General features: G+C 37.6%; 1 protein-coding gene across 11 annotated transcripts in view; it reads left to right on the top strand.

The window, feature by feature from the left end:
* The window catches only part of LOC146716900 (LIM and calponin homology domains-containing protein 1-like), an 83,709-nt gene that overhangs the window by 27,687 nt on the left and 38,035 nt on the right, over positions 1-17,987 (top strand). For all 11 annotated transcript variants that reach the window (XM_085469514.1, XM_085469508.1, XM_085469522.1 and 8 more), the window contains exons 2-4: positions 8,361-8,431; positions 10,710-10,779; positions 16,516-16,622. In XM_085469514.1, coding sequence (XP_085325640.1) covers positions 8,361-8,431; positions 10,710-10,779; positions 16,516-16,622 — 248 coding nt within the window. The remainder of the gene's footprint in view (positions 1-8,360; positions 8,432-10,709; positions 10,780-16,515; positions 16,623-17,987) is intronic.

The following is a 17,987-nucleotide window of genomic DNA, read 5'->3' as shown; positions in this document are numbered from 1 at the left end:
TGTACTTATTGTACTCAAGAAATTCAAAATTAAACATGCTAAATGAGATGTGGCTCTTGGGTTTTCTTCAGTACATTTTTGTCAATCCTTGATCTCTATATATTTTTGGTTTCATGTGCAGTTTCAGTCTTTGGTAGTTAATTTTTATTGTTTTGTTTGTCCATTTGTGTTAAAAAGAAAAATGCTCCTCATTCATGAATTAAACTTTATTATAACTGTAGCTATAGCTCCACCACAAGAAAATGTCTTTCTCGGATTCAGAGTGAGCTTTCATTTTACTGTTTCCACTTTAGCATGAGATTTTTAACCAACTAGTTTTGTAGTTAAATATTTATCTGGACCACGATTGCTCTTCGAGTGTCAGTTGACAGCTCCAGTCTAACATGTTAATGTGATGAAACTTCTTCTCAGAGAAAACCAGTGTGTCTTGCTGAGTAGGAGCAGTACATGACTAAGCATTGGTTTTGTAGGTTTCCCACGCCAGATGACTCTCACAGGATCCACCATGTGCCTGGAAACATTTGTGCTCTTTGGACTGAAATGTGACAGTACTGCTGAGAGTGTTTGTGTTTTAAAAGGAAATCTATTGCATACTGGGGGTGGGGTGGGGGGGGTGGAAAAAATGTATCCATACAGGGACACCAAATATTTAATATTTCCACCCATCCATCCGTCCATCCATCCTCTTCCACTTATCCAATTCAGGGTATTGATATTTAGATAAATAAATCTGAAATTGAATTGACTCAACTGAAAAAACATCCAACAGTGTACACACTTAGCTTGACAAAGCTACCTTCCAATTCAGACCAATCTAAAGGCACATTCGCATTGAGTAAAAATAGGACTGCAACCTCTTTGCGTTTATAAACTCTATCTTATAACAATATTTATGACAAGTTTTAGTGCCAGTGTTGGTATTCTTAACAATATAATTTTGCAGCAAAAAATAAATAAATAACTGAAGTGATATGACTTTCTTATTGGATACAAACAATACTGACAAAGTTTAACTTTTAAGGACAGAATTTGAAAAAAGGTGAGAACTCAGCAAATTGTTTTTATGTCATATTATGGATGAAGTATTGTGATATTATCATATTGTGGTGTGTCTGGTGATTCCTACCACTTTTGAAACTATTCTGTTTAACTAGTCTGTTTCAGTGTTTTTTTCCTTTCCTTCTCTTGAACTGCACACTTTATTTATTCCTTCTTTTCCCTCTTTATTGTGCTCTGCATGACTATAAATCAACATACTTCATTGCTGCTGCCTACGGCGTGTGGTACAAAGGTCTTGCATAACATGCTGTCCCACACATATTTTTTTCTGTTTTATCTTTGAGATTGAAAATTAAATGATGTTTTGTACCTAAATGCTTTCCTTCTGACAGCAGTCTTTATTGCATTTGTTCAGTTCAGCCTTTCACAAGTTTTACTCTATAAAACTCACTCATCTATCAGATAAACTGAGCATTCCTGCTCTGTGATTGGACTGTTGCACTCCAGTGCTGATTCTACTATTTCCTATAATAACATGCTAATTAGTTTCTATTAACTGTCATTGCTTGCTTAATACCTGTTTCATAATACTCTTTTGTTCATTGTCTCCAGGCTGGGCAGCAGCACTACTGCCGTTCCAACTTTGCTCAATTGACTTAAAAACTTTAGCCACTTCCTCAAAGCCATTTGTCTTAACTCCTGCCAAAAAGAAGGAAAAAGAACTTTGGTGTTGTCAGCATGTGTTTACAGGATGCAATCAAATACATATACTGATGGGTTTGTAGAAGCCTGGGTCACTGAATGCTTTTTGATGTCTTGTCCAATAGGGGTCTCTGTGTTTGTGTCGGTTGATAAACTGTTGTTAGTCACTGGCATTTAGGGCTAGATTGTGCGAACATGCTTGTTTGATCATCCCTCTGGCTGTTTTTGCTCTGCAAACTGGATCTGGTGATGCTGTCTCCAGATCAGTCTAACATGAAGAAAGGCTGGATGTGCTGATGATTGTTGTGATTTAATGGGGAGCTGCCATGTCAACTTCAGAGGCAAGATCCAATATTATCCCAAATCTTATAAAACCTCTGCCAACTCATAGAAACCTCATGATGTATGCTAAAGATTAGGCATGGGGCTCAAAGATGGACACGGTATTCCTTTTTCCAGATTCACATGGGCCCCAAATACCTTAAGTACCTCAGTTTGCTAACTGGAAATTACTTTGTTACAGGATTTGGAGCTCATTCTTACACTGAAAAATGGTGGTTTCTAGCAAATCCCTAATGATATGTTGATAAATAGATTTTCTCACCCTGGACACAGTCTGTTTGACCTGCTCCCCTCAGGCAGGAGGCTCCGGTCCATTCGCACCAGAACCTCTCGCCACAAGAACAGTTTCTTCCCCTCTGCTGTTGGACACATGAACAATAACCACATGATTGTCCCCGCCACTAACACATGACCCTACGCTGTGTCACTGCATCATTTCATGTTTGGCACTGATCACCACCTGCACTCATGTATATATCTTTCTACGTAGCACTCATAATTCTTATTCTCATGTATATATCTCATGTATATCTCATGCACATATCTTTCTTTCTACATAGCACTTTAATTCTTATTGTCTGCACTGAAGCACCGCAGCAATTTCCTAATGTTGTAAACCTCAACATCTGGCAATAAACCCATTCTGATTCTGATTCTTTCCATACTTTGTCACATAAAACTTGAACTTCATTCTCTTAAATACAACAGATGGTTTTTCTAGATAATACTTTATGTAGTTATAATCTCTTGTCTTAGAAGCTAGTCCAAAATGTCTTTTATGTGGGATAAAATATGTTCCAACTGTCAGCTAACTGTTGGCTCAATGCTAAAGACATGTTTTGTTTTTTGTTTGAAAGTATGAAGTTCAGAGTTCATTCAACATAATTTTCACAATTTAAAAAAACTCACATATTGTGCTCCATTGGATAAACAGTGCACAAAAATATACACAAATGCTGACTCATCTCATTTGACATAAGTAAAAGTGCTTATTGAGAAATTAACCTAGCTTGCTCAGATCAACCCGACCCCAGATCAACTTCCCAGTTCCTTTTCTTTCCCATTTATACAAACGCCAACACACTGTGCACAGAGTGAAGGCTCTGTAGTCACAATGAAGGATCCCTGTGATGGTGGCAGTGGCGGCAGGCACTGAAAAGGTCTGGATGACTAATCATAGTTAGATACCACTCCTTATATTTGGGTGAACTTCTTGAGGCTCCATAAGACTGGGTACCTCCGGCCAGAGAGTCTCCTCTTATGAACAGTCATTTGTTCGTAATTTCACTCCTTTTTAATGTATGTATTTATTTATTTATTGTCTTTGGAAATCTCCCTTTTTTATCAAGTCCTTTATTTTCAAAAAAGCCAGAGGCAAGATTTTATCTTTTTATGATATTAAAAACTTGGCAGTTTACGCTCCATTTCTGTGCCAAGATGGTGTTTTGTCTTGAACTGGAAAGTTGATTTACTGTAGATTCTCCAGTACTGAACACATTGAGTGGTTTTATTGTGTCGCTTGCTTTGAAAAGACACTCGACTTCACAAATCACGCAGCAGCATTATTGTTTATTTCTGTTCCTCCCGCACTTCTTAGTGAATTGCTAGGTTACATACTCTTGCCTTTGTTCTGTTAATCAGAAGCATTTACAGATTAGGATAGATTCCTGCCCAGTTGAATTAACAAGATTACCGGCCCTAGGCCAGAAGACGTATTTACATGTGTTCTTGGACCTGAACACACAGTGTTGGATTCCACCAGGATTATGCAACACACTTAAGGCAACATCCTGTGAAGCAGAATGTGTTTGACTACAAAGGAGGCATGTGGTTATAAAGCAGTCTGTGGGTTGGAAGCACGTCTCTGTTTATGTTCACCAGCCCCTGAGCTAGCAGCTTTCAGCTCTTTAACAGGCCGATAACACTTTGCCCAAGGGTCCTGATGTAAGTAATGTTTTACTTTTACAAGTCACAAAAAACAGCTTCTCTGTAAATCTTGAGCTATTACTTGATAATTTGGGACAGGTAGTGGTCCAAAGCAAGGCCTCTGAGATTACTGCAATGGCTTTGTTTTCATTGGATGACAGTCACAGTGGAAGGATTGCAGTTATCTGGTTCAGACAGGGAGCCAACACTGATGGTCTTAGACTCAATGGTTTGATGGAAGGCTCTTTGATATAGCTGTTGTTATGACTGCCGTTCCTAGTTTTTCATTTTTCTTGGCGATATTTTTTTAGTAAATTGTTTTGAAATTGTGGTCCACCGTCAGATATGATTTAACTGTGGAGGAGACTCCTAACTTCACATGTTTTATCTCTCAGAACATGAAAGCAAAGTCTCTTTGGAGTTTCCATGCTAGCCTTTTATTGGGTATTCGTTTTCAGAAATCGTTTCATTAAAGTAAAAAATAGATTCACACACACCAATGCTCCCTCAGGGATACTTGATTTGGCAAAAGTTTGACTCTGCAAGCTTCATTCATGCATTTCCAAACCAACGGGGACTTCTTTTATTTGTTGATGTAAGAATAATAGTAATGGGTGCTCTAGACATGAATCCATGAGAATTAGTTTGGTCTGGACACATGAAGGGCTTCTGAAGGAAAAGGAAGTGAAAAGAAGGAAAGTAAAGCCAATCAACAACGTTCAATTGTGTGTGAAACAATGTGGGCGACATTCCACTGAAAACAACAAAGGCAACAAATTCCTCTTTTTAATTGAATACCCTCACATGACCCTGAAGGGGTTAGAAAACACATTCATATCCAGAACCTTCCAGGTCTTTACAGCTTTATCTTTGCGTTGACAGCTTTTAAATTTGAAATGTTCTCATCGAAATATTTGTTTTTGTGATCAGGAAATAGTTTTTGTGGTATTAGTCTTTCCATTATAGTTGCTGTAAGTAATGTTTTTGTTGAAATCTTTATTGCCCACTTGAAATTTTCTTTTGTAGATTTCTGTCTTTATATTTAACCTGCAGGTAATAACATTTTAATAGCTGATGCAACAGAGATGCAAGGCCACGCAGGTAGCTAGCCCCTTATTATAAATAATGATATTTATTTTTAATGTCACCACTGGTATGCCCATTATCAACAAGTATTTTACCTAATATGTCCATTTGATTTTGTATTTTGCTCAAATGGTATAGTCAAGAATTCCCTTGGGTCACAGAGGAGTTAGGAGTGTCTTCTAACAGATGTGCCACAGATGTGCATGAATCAAAGTCCTTGGCTTGTGTGCAGACACTGCCAAACTGAAAAGCAGGATAATGAGGATACCAAACCCTTTACATTTTCTACAGTTCGGAACTTTCTGTAGCAAGAAGTCAAACATGTAATTGATATTAATGTGCATGAACCCCAAAAGGCAATATATTAATTGATTTACCCTTGGAGACACTGGTTTCCACCGAGGATTTTTGACCTACTAAAGGCCAATAAAATGAAATATGGGATTTATTGGATTTGGCAAAAAAGCTTAATATTCACGTACAGTTCTAAACATTTTTTTCATTGTTTCTTTTTTTCATGAAATTATGATAGTTTGTGTATTCCACTGAAATCCTAAAATACCACCTGTAAGGACATTATAAGTCAGCATAGAAAGTTATTTTTAAATTTTATTTTAAAGAATAATGGCCTGTGTTGTTTTTGTCTGTCTAGTCCACTGACCATGAAATGTTGCTGTCTTGAACCAAACCAGGGAATGCTATTTTTAATGTGCTGAAACCTGGGATTGCTATTCAGTAACGCTAATCCCCTGGGAAGGATAATCTCTCATGCACAACACTACAGTATGTTACAAAGTATTGTAAGACCTGGAAATTTCATTCTCAACTGTATAAAGGATGAAAATGCCATTAGCTAATAGTGGGATCATTTAGCTGTCCTCTAGTTGTAAAATCTCTCACAAAAGAATCTTTTGTGTTATAAAATATTTATTTGGTGTGGTTTTGGAATAGATTTAATCTTACTGTTTAAGTTAAGCATGAGCACGAAGAGCCAAGACAATTTTCTGGCAAGGTAACTTTACCCTGAATCAAAGTGACTCCAACTACTACTGGCAGTCAATGAAGAAAATGTACATCGATAGTCGTCTGCTTGACTAAACCAATTAACATTTGGGGAATTATTTGATTTATTCCTGAGTTAGATTTGACCATTCTAAACACTCTAATTTCTGTAAATTTTATAACAGATAATAATAAATATTGGAAACAGGGAGAAATAGCTAGCCTGGCTGTATATAGAGGGAACAAAATGCATGTAGGAGGATCACAGAACCTCATTCTATAACATGTTGTATCTTGTTTCCAACTGCAAGACCATTTATGGGATTGTTATCGCAGTGTGCGTGTGTGCGGGCATGTCATTATGACACAGTGTGGTCCTAGACACATCTATGCACACTGGTGCATAAACACACAGGTGCACACTGGCTGCTCTTTTTGTCTGTATGTCCATAAACTATACAGCAGTGCAAATTAAGTTTAAAGATAATGACATCCAACCCATGAACACTATTGTGGGGTGCCATTTTCCCACAATTTTTTTTTATTTGTTAGGTATTTGTAAGAAAAATAATGCAAATACAAGTCTGCATATTGCACATCAGCTATTGTGCAGGTTAATCAAATAAAATATAACAAACTGGCTCTATTCCCTGCTTGCAGATTAAGTTTAAGATTGAGTTTCCCTGTGTCTCACTTACACAACTTGCACAAGAGGAATTACGCTTTTAAAGGAACATGTTGTAATTTTTTTCTAAACCTTACCAAGTAGATGTTAGTGACTAATCCTAACCTGCGAGTAAAAACGACATCAAACAGTGAGTGGGGGAGAAAAAGTAAAACCAAGGTCCAAATTTTGGTCTCCTGGCACATAATCCTGCATTTTATGCATCCCTACCCTGCATTGTATGTCTGTAAAGAGGGTCTAGGCACAACACATGTTTTAGAAAAAAACTTTTAACTCTTAGAATAGACCTTTGTCCGATTCATGTTTAATTCAAGAAATATTAGTTCTTTGTGCAGAGCAGGTCCGTTGCAGTGTGGGTTTGTGAACCATCTGTTTGCACTGTAAGGCAGACTTTTAGGCCTCACACTCAGGCTTCACTCATTGCTTTTGTGCTGTCAACACCAGACACACAATGGCCTGTTCATAAGTGCTGCTGCAGTATGGAATAGTGGCAGTGAATAGCTAAATGTCAGCAAAGTGATAAATTCTCTGCCACTTTCCTTTCACTGCTTATCTCTTTATCTGCCTCTCCTGAACACCAAACATCACGCCTCTCGTAGAAATGAGGCCTACTGTCGGCCCACTCATTGACACACAGCAGTCCATTTCTTTTGTAAGAGGTCCAGGTTCCCAAACTAGCCAAGAAGCTGACAGAAAGATCCAGCCAGGCCAGATACTCTACATCTCCACGCTTTTTCTTTTCCCCACAGCTGTGCAAACAAATGTGAAAGAAATTCTCAGGAAATTTAATCTTGTAATTGTTTTGGCTTTTAAAAGAGCATTCTAAAGAGGTCTCCTCATTTTACACCAACTGTCTGCCAGCGTTTGTGGGAATAAATAGATTTTAAGTAGGCTTGGTCCCAAAAGTCTCGCAACAGCAGATTTTTGGAGGTAATTATTTCAACACTGGAGTTGCACTAAAGATTGTATTGTATAAGATTGCTTGTATTTTATCTATCTGTCTATTTGTCTGTCTGTGCAAAATGCACGCATGTGTTTGTCCTTGACCAGTTTTACACATAAAAGTAGCTCAAAAAACTTAAGAGCTTTAAAATAGAATCCAGAATCTCTTGCAGTAAGGAACAACCATCCTCACAGTAACTGAAACTAAATGTCACATCTGAGATTCATACATATCTGGTGCAATATTTGTCCAAGTAAATGCATGTTTTATGATGTACAGTAGTTGTTCACATGCAAGCTGGCAGCTTTTTTTCCTCAGAGGGTCTGACCAACTATTACCCGATAAATCCCCTGTCCCACCACATTAGCCTGCCAGAGCCACTTGGCTGGGATGACTGCAGCTTATGTCAAGCTTGTTAGCGTTTAGCGTTGTTGACTTGAGAGGGACTTGATATATGTCCGAGAAGTCTTTGTGCACCTCTCCACACAATCTATCCAGTTCAAAGAAAGATTTAAAAGGTGTGCTGATAAGTGTTGCTTTTTGGTTTTCAGCAGTGAATGCCACTAAACACAATTTTTGGTGCACTTTTTTTTTCATTCTTAATTTTTCTTTTAACCTGAAGCCCTCTTTACATGTTATATGTTGCTAACTCAATCCTTTTACTCCCATCTGCAGGCTGTGACAGGAAGATGTTTTGGTGAGAAGGATTTCCGAGGAGGTTTAGAGAATGGAATACTACTGTGCGAGTAAGTTATGACTATATTTGTTATTGTTGTTGTTGTTTTGTTTTTTTCTTGTAATCTAGTTGCAGAATGTTACACATCTCTGGTTTGTACGTTTATTATTCTTGAATAGTTTTCAATGATTAGTCATCTTACCAATTCATTGTAATGTTTTTGTAATTTAATTGTACATATGCTGTTTGGTTTAATACTTATAGTGGTACTGTATTTGTTTCAGTATCATAATGCTCTGGTTGGTAAACGTAAAATAATCACACATTATTTAAAGTGAATAGAAAGAACTTTAGCAGTCAAGCAGGTTTTTGTTTCAAGTACTTTGAAGTGTGGTCCAGTGATCAAAACGACTGGTGTCCGGTTCAATTGTCGTCTAGTTTGACTCTTGAACTGGTATACCCACTCATATTGAGTCGAGGTGCTGAAACGAGACTGAAAACACTCACATGCACTTGCGCTTTCCTCTTCCACGTCCCAGTTGCTGCCAGTGTTGCACAAACCCAGCGTTTGTGCTGTCTTTATTGTGAATACAGATATCAGAGCCAATTTACCAGTGTGCCCACTGGTTTGGGGATTTCTGGGAAATCATGGAATATTTAGACGTGCAGTAGTACTGTAAGTCTCAAAAATAAAAGCCCTTCATTGCTTTCTAAGTGACTGACAAAAGGGGGGGAAATTACAACCAAGTAAATAAAGACTAATTTAGCCATTTGTGCTGGATTAAAAGTGGCAATGCAAGTATTGCTATGGCATCATAAGATTTCCCTATTAAGTCCTGAGATAAAGTGACAGATGCTGTCGGAGAAATGGAAAGTCGTGCAATGTCCGGGATAATCTTGTGAGTAAATGGCTACAGATTGACTGTAGCCACTGTAGCAGATTGATTACAGACTGGGGATCATTGAAACAGTGCATTTATAGAGGTCATTGGCAAGAGCTGTGATCAAAATTGTGAGTCCTTGGTTACTGGAGCATATGACATGCTCTTGGCCCCAAAACTGCACAACCAGTCAAGTAATTCATTTACATATAATTCAGGTAGAGAGGAGACCTGATTGAATCAGTTTAAATGCTCTCCAACCTCTTCCTCATTTTCCTGATATTCAAAGAATTAGGAAATGTCCCTGTACACACTCATAAGATTATTTGTTTATGCGTCTAGATTTCTTTTGACTGTGCCTTTGTTTTGATAATAGATGACATGTCTCTCACAGTTCAACCATGTTAATGGCTGAAAGTGAAATTTTCAGGAGACACAAGTGGGCCTCTTTTCCCAGCATATAAGTTTGAATAATTCCATCAAAGCCACAGTGGGATTTGAAAACCATTTCCCCCAAAACATGTTTATAAACAAAGTCTTACATTTTAAAAAAGCAGACAAACATTCACATTCCAGGCAATTTTCAGAGTGAAAATACTGTCTTCTCTGATGCCATTACTCATTCTCCCCACCTACACATCTTAATATATTGGCATGTAGGTAGGATTAAGAACTGCCTTCTCCTGGGGTTGTTCAGAATTATTCTTGGAAATATACAGTGTAGCAGGAAATCTTCAACTTAACGTAGGAGTACATGAGGCATGCTGAGGGAAAGAGAGTTCACTGAAAAGGTAAATTACAGCACTTCATCTCAAAATACCTGCTGAAATACTATGAACACCATAAGACTGTTGATATCTAATACCTCGTATCCAAGGGCGGATTTTTCCTTTTTAGAGGAGAATCATTACAGCGCTTCCTCTGATGAAAACACGCACAAAAGATGAAACTGGAGACAGAGAGGAAGGGAGAGAGAGGCGGGAATGCTGAAACTGCTTGTTCATGGCTGATAAGCGGGCAGAGTTTGAGGAATGCAATGTACTGTACACTTCCCGCCAAAAGGTTTCGCATCGGCGTGGGTCTGATGAGAGATGACAGCACCAAGACAAACCTACTCATGTGTGCTTCCCTGTGATATAACATTTACTGGAACTAGTTAACAGGTCCCAGTGGGTGAAAGGAGCAGAAACGATTCTCCACTGTGATTTAGGATGCGTCGTCGTTATAGATGTTCCAGACGCCACAGGGGAGTTTTAGAAATGTTTCTTTATCCCTTTAAATTCCCCTTTCTTTTCTCTGTAGAGACACCCACAGTTTAAACCTATTCATGTATTTTGCCTGCAGTTATTTCATTCTGCTCTAGCGACGTTTCATCTTTGAAATGCATGCTTTGAAGTATTGAAGTCAACATGTCAGTAAAAGAAGTTTTAAAGCCACAACTCTTCTTTTTTATGCGTCTTTTGTCAGGTTGCTGAGCTCAATTAGACCTGGACTGGTGAAGAAAATCAATAGACTTCCAACACCGATTGCTGGCCTAGTAAGTGTTTTGGAATCATTCTTTAGACTGCTTTACAGCATTTTAACCAAAACTGAAGACCATTTTATAGTTTGCTCCTTTTTCTTTCATTGTCACACTGTCATACTATGATTCAAAGCTGTCTAATATCAAAACTTGCTGTCATATTCAAAGTCTTTAGACTACAGGCCACATTTAATTATACATTCATACATCACTTTTTTCCATATGTTTCAAGAGGAAGCTGGGGTAGGCCACAGTTACCACTAAACACTCTGCCACCCACTTTGCTGATTAAAGTAAAGATATGAAACACATTTTCCGTAAAATAACAGCTTGTAAGAAAATGGCTTTTCTTCCATTCATCACCCCAAGTACTGTTGTGTCATTGTGGAATTTGGGTGAGCTGATACAATCTCTCAGGGAAAAACGTGTTGTTAAGTCTGCTTTTCAAAAGTTGCTGAGTAGCAGTAGTAGTAGAATTCAGTATCCTAAAGTTATGGATGTGAATTAGATGAAGTTTATGTTACATTAAGCTGTTTCTTTGGTTTGTATTAAGATGGTGATTGTTTGTTGCTGTGGTGCACAACAGGCAAAGTGTGCATTAGCAGTCGCGTGTAACACTCAGCACTTAAAAGCTTACTTATTGTACAGTTCTGCAGTGAACCAGATAATCTTGAGAGCCCTTGGCTATGAAATATACTGGATCACTGCAGGAACACAAAAAATCCACTTGAGGATTTTATATGTCCCAAAGTCATTTACTGCCTCAACATTATTATTGGTGAGGTGCATCAAAACCAAAAGGATTTTTCAAAGATGTAGATGATAGAAACCCATTCCTGCTCCCAAAACCTCACATGGAAGTTGTTCATTGTTGTCTGTGGTTTTACTGAAGAATCCCAAGTTTGGGTCTTGCTTTGAATGAGATTCTGTGAATTGAAGTTGATCCGGACACTGATACTTTCCAGCTGAGTACAGTGCAATACAGTAGAGTTCTTTCATAACGACCTTAGACCTTAATCTGGATGAAGTGGCCTTTCAGGACCAGCACTCGCATGTAAACATAGTCATAGTGAAAGTTGATAGCATGTACTTCCATCTCTCTTCTCTTCATGAATAGCTTGTCAGTGTATAACTTCAGGCTGTCTTTGTAATTTTTTTCATATTCACGTTTAATTTAACACCTTTTTTTGTAAACATAGAACACCAAGAAGTAAAAGTTTTAAAAAAGTGACAATTAAAACTATATTTTATTAGTCATTCTGAAAATGCATGACTTATTTTGATCCTTTGGCAAATATCACTGTATTTAAGAAATAGGCAGTCTATTCTTGTATTGATAAGAAAACAACTGATGCTTTGCCCTGTTTTGTGTCATTGTGAAAGCTTTGCATCATCAGTTATTTAACTGTACTTTACACTGATGTGTTTTAGCAAAGAAAACTACTCTGGCAGAATGTTTCCTTAATAAAATGGAATTTCTGAATTAAATGTGATGATTGTCGATGATAGCAGTTTAGAGCAGAAGTTCTGGTACTTCAGCAACAAAAAATATGTAATTATTTAGATCACAACATCACAGATGAGGGATGGAGGCCGTGGTCTGGGCAGAATGGCTACTCTTGTCTCACTGTGCCACTAATAGCCGCCATTGAGTGCTCTGACTTTTAAAGAGCGTTGGATAATTACGCTGTCTTCACTATATGTTTTCTACCATAAAGTAATAGACTTTTCAAACCTTTGTACTTGGATCATTGTTGCATTACTTCAGCAGAGTAGATATATTTTATCCACTCAGCTCATGGTTGTTTTTTTTCAGGGTCCAAAGATGCTTTTCTGCTGAGCATCAAACCAACAGTATCTGATGATGGAGTTTTTACTTTTCATTTCCTGTCTTATTTTTCTCAACAGTGAACAGGAAACAAAGCTGTAACACAAGGGATATTATAAATGAGCATTTTTAAGCTTATTTGACGCCTTTTTGATGATATAAACCACAATCTGTAATCTGAAGATTTCTTCCACTTTGCAATAACATAACTCGTAGTTTATTGTGGAATACTTAGAAGAAGGAGTTTCAATAGCAGGCTCTAATTGAGACTGTTTGTACAAACAGCTAAAGAGGTGTTGCCCATTACTTTTGTCCACATAGTGTATCTCTGGTGGCATGGTGATGCTATAGCTAGAACTGTTGCATCACTGTGTCCACTAGTGGCTACTCCATGTCCCAAAGTTATAAATAAAAAGAAATCTAATTAGCCTCAGGTGTAGACACTTAAAGGTCAAAAAACACAGCACAACCATTACTAATTAGCTCAAAGGGACAATCAGTAACCCATTGACTGCCTGTTTATACTAGTAGCTAGAGGATAATATATAATAAAAGTTGAAACAAGAAAACAAAAAAAGCGGCTGGATGTTCTGAATAAAGTGACTCGTTATACTTACAACGTTTCATAGCTTTTAAGTTCCTGTGGCCTTGCAGGGATTTTTCTTCCTCTTGGCTTTGATTAGTGAGGTGAGAAATACATAAACAAGGGGACTGCTGTTATCTGGACCATCGTAATAAAACATAGCCTACTCCCCCTTCCTCTTCCTGTTTGGGGGCTAATGCGAAAACGAGTCTCTGTGGAGTTTAGGCTGTTTTATAATCACAGCAGCTACCTCAGTGTTTTGGCAGGTCGAGCTGTATAGGTCAGTGTTCGCTGGTTGTGGCAGATTCTTATCCCAGGCATCTCTGGGTTGACTGGCATGCTCATGTCTTATAGTGTGTTAATAGACATGCAACGGTGATCTCCTGGCAAGATGAGTAGTGGTAATTAATTAATATGAATAGTAGTAATTAATCTGCTTGAATAGATGTTTCATTAGACATGACATTTATTAGATCAAGTGTTTTATATTATTTTTAATAATAAACACTGGTATGTTACATAAATGCCTTCCAATTTGAACTTTACATATTTTGCATATCAATTTTAAAAATTCTATGACTCATTTTTGAAAAAAATATAAAAGTGTTTGCTGTCAACTCAAAATTTAATCTTGATCAACTTGAAGACTTTCTTTTTTTCAGTTTGAAGCAAAATTAATTATCCTGTTGTCATTAGAATATCTGTAAACCTGATTCACCACTGCAGTAAAAATTGAGCCATATTAAACTTTGCACCGTTAGAATAATTTATATGACTGATAGCTCTGAAAAATCCATTTCATATTTGGATATCTGAGGTGATCTGTGGGTGGCTTACCAAGTCTTTTGCAGTGTTTTTCTTGAAAGGGACAAAAACAATTGTCCAACATCAGGCCTTAAACTCTGACCTGCTTCCCTGAGAAAGTTGTTGTTCTAATTAGGACATTAATCAAATTCCAGTGAAGGTTAAGTCTGAAGAAATCCAAACATATAAAACTAATTTGACCTTTACGTCTCGGAATATGTGACCAATGTGTTAGCTAAAGAACATATGTTCTGATGTTTGTAAAATTAATTTACATTCCATTCTAATTCATGCTAATTTCACCACAATGCTGAAATTTTGAGAATGGACAGAGTGGACAGGGGCTTTATTTCTGAGTCTACCTCCAGACATCAAGTCCTCCTCCAAACACATTCAGCTGTCAGTCATTTCTTTGTGGTAGACACCCAGTTTCCTGTGGCAAGGACCTGCATATCAGAACAAAGTTATACTCCCTTCCTTAAAAACGCGCACACACACACTCTTTCCAAATACCCACTAAATTATCCCTTTATCTATCATGTTAGTTGCTAACAAATGAGCCAGATAAATCCCCTTTTGTTATTGTTATTTATTCTGGTTCCAGACTACATGATATTAGAACTAAACAGAGAAAATGTGGGATGAAACTGCTTAATTGGAAACAAGATTAAGTTCCTCTTTCACACTACCATATCCCCTGCCGCCCCTATCTATGTATGCTTCTTAGTTCTTTTTTCTTTTTCTTTAAATCTGTATTGTATTTGGTCTCATATTCAACTTTCTGCAATTTCAGATGTTAGGCAACAGCTCAAAGTAGACTCATTATGTCTGCTTAAAGATATTATTTGATCCAAGTTTTTGTGTGGGAAAAACAAACCATGTTGCCTTCCCTGTGTTACATCAGTATGATGATCATATTCTTAGAGTATGTTTCACAAAAATTCTAATCCTCCTCCTTTGTGAGTTGGAGGATTCCTTGTTCCAAGTGTTAACTCATTTCTACTATCTGGAAAATAAATACTAGTATTAATTGAATGCAGCTGATGTGAAAACCCTTTGTTTTGAAGTTTAATATGACCATGATCAGCTTAATCCTGTGGCAGGTGTGTCATTTCAGAAGTAAAATTTCTCAAAAAGACCTTGCTGGTCCTGTTAGAGAGATATCCTAGCATAAGTGTGTATATCTTTGGGTGGGGTTGCCTCACCAGGAGAGCAGAGATGGCACTGTCCCAAAAACACAGGAAGGTGCAGGGTGGATTTGGAGGGGTAGTTTGCTACAGTTGGAAAAGGATCGTGAGAACAAGTGTGCATGTTTGTCATTGTACCCATGCTTTACCCAGGTTTTTTTTTTTTTAATTTTATACTTGGTAGTGTGTACATATAAATAACACTCCAAGTTTTATGTGTCTGAATATTCCAAAAAGAGTTTATTTAAAGCAGCATTTTGTGCAAGCGCATGTATACAAGCACAGTGTGCTTGTGTTTGGCATGTGAGAGGGAGAGACTGTGTTTGGGACAATTGGGGTGGAGAGGAAATGGTGACACCCTGAGAGAGAGAAAGGGAGAAAAGAGTTTAGGTTGTGGCCCTCTGAAAGACTGAGAGACATAGAAACAAAGAGAGCGGGAGAACCTGGGAACTGGAGAGGAGAGCCTGGCTCAGGTTGCGTCCAACAAAGAGTTTGTCAGAGAGCAAAGGAGAGTGAGGGAGAAGGACTAAGACGATGGGCAGAATAAAACATTGAGGAGAGAAGGAAGGAAGGATTCGAGAAGAAGCCGATAAACAAGAAGCAGGAAATATTTGAACAGAGGAACCCGTCAAGAGCGAAAGCTGGAGTAATCTGAGAGATGAGATGTACGAAAGCTGGGCACAAAACCTGATGGTGTCACATTTCTGTTGAGCAGGTATCCTGATTTTTATGGCGAAGAAAGTATCTGGTCATTTCAGTTTGTTTGGCTGACAGAGACCTTGGAAATGTTTGTGGGACATGGTTCATGTGGGATAATTTAAGAGAATGTTGACATTTTCTCTCTTTAGCTGTTAGTGTGCAAAGATGTTTCTACCAGGAGTTCAGTCTATTTAATCGAAAAGAAAATATAAAATTGGGGTGGGGGGGGAAGATTACTACGCCAATGAAAATAAATGAAGTAGACATACTCAGAAGGGCTAGAACTGTGTCAACAGAATCACTTTTAGCAGTTAATATTGGTTTGTATATTCATTCCCTTTATTTTTTAGATGAACTTTGATTTGATGAAATAATGAGCCAGGCAACATGTTGATTTAAATGTTTAAGTCAATAAGTGATCTGTCTCACCTGTGTGACTCGCATGTTTCGAGTAGTTCAGTGTATATTCATGTTAAATGATATGGTCCTTCTTGCAGAGTTTGCATTTAGAATAGAATAATAGAATAATACAATTCTGTAATTATAATAGAAAGTGTATATTAGTTGAGGTCTTGCATGGTTTATCTGATGTAGCTTTTCTTTCTGTCTCCTAGTATTTATCCCAATGAAATTGTGCTTTCGCTCTACAGGACAACCTCAGTGTGTTTTTGCGTGGCTGTGAGGAGTTAGGACTGAAGGGCTCCCAGCTCTTTGACCCTGGAGACCTGCAGGACACATCAACACGCCCCACGGCCAAGTAAGACTCGACCACTTGAGTTATTTCCACAGATAATATCTACCATTTGAACAAGTCGAGTCCTGCAGAGTTGACTGTGTAGATTTGACCATATATACTGTATGTAGAAAAGTCTAATGTGATGCTTTCCAGATGGTAAAACATAGATACATGGATGACAAAAAAGAGCCTAAAAGTTAGTTGATGAATTTTAATCAGTTTGCTTAGTTTGTGAATGTCTTAGAATTTACTGTTTTTTGCGCTCTGTTGACACTGTTACTGTGGCACTAACTAAAGGTGACAGTTTTAAAATAAAACTTACTAATGTGAGCTTTAAATTATTTATAGCTTTGACATTTATTTACACAAGACTCTAACTTTTATCTCTCTACAAAACAGTGAGGGTGCTGTTCTTTCATAGTAAAGTGAAGCTTTGGTGAATGGAATTTTCCTAAATGTTTCTCTGCTTCAGAAGGTAAATATCTCCACATTTACCTTTGGAGATATTTTTCTCTGTTGTTATAGGACAGATGTTTAAACTTTTTAAATTATTCTTATCACATTTAAATTGAGGTTTAAATTTTCAAACAAAAAAGACAAAAAAAACTGTATTTCCTAAAATTCTTTGTTGGAAATGCTCTATATCACTAGATGGTGATGGTGAACACTTTTAGCCTGCTTGTCTCAAACACTGGTTGTGCATTTCTTTGTCTCACTTTGTCAGTAACCCGTCTGTCATTCTCTGCATCAGACAATCAAGCAGTTCACTGAAACACAAATAAGTAGACGGGAGTCAATGGAAGTTTGCATGAGCCTGTGCCAGTGAAGCAACAATGACATATCTGTGAGACACAATTGGTCTCTGTCCAAATAAAACACAAGGGTGTGCATCACACACTGAACCATGACTCCTACTTTGTTGCTTGGTAACAAAGCCAACTGCATCTAGCTTTTCATACTGTATATGTGTTTGTGTGAATATGTGGGTGTTTCACTGTCTTTGGCATGCACTGTCTGCTGGCTGTGTATTACCAAGGTTTCATTCACAGAAGGGTTTTAAAGGTGCTTTTGGAGATGGGGCAATGCATCTCTATTTTGTTTGCGTCTCTGTTTATTTATTCTTGATTCAGCATGTGCACATATCTACAAGTATAATAATTTAGTTAATGTAAGAAAGATCTAATCAAGATTGTTAGATGAAGAGGGACATATAATTGTGTCATTTTCATAACACTGTTTACAACTGGTTTTGAGTGATGTGGTAAAAAAGAAAAATGTAGGTATATATCGAAACAAAGAACAGGGGCCCAGGATAGAGCCTTGGGTAACAACACAATTAAGTTGGGCGACTCATTAGCATTCATAGTGAGCCTGTACCTAATATGC

Source organism: Copadichromis virginalis, linkage group LG2 (assembly GCF_057382275.1).
Source record: "Copadichromis virginalis isolate Kocher_CV1m ecotype Utaka linkage group LG2, C_Virginalis_male_GT1.1, whole genome shotgun sequence".
NCBI lineage: Eukaryota > Metazoa > Chordata > Actinopteri > Cichliformes > Cichlidae > Copadichromis > Copadichromis virginalis.
This window is presented reverse-complemented; position numbering and strand designations above follow the sequence as displayed.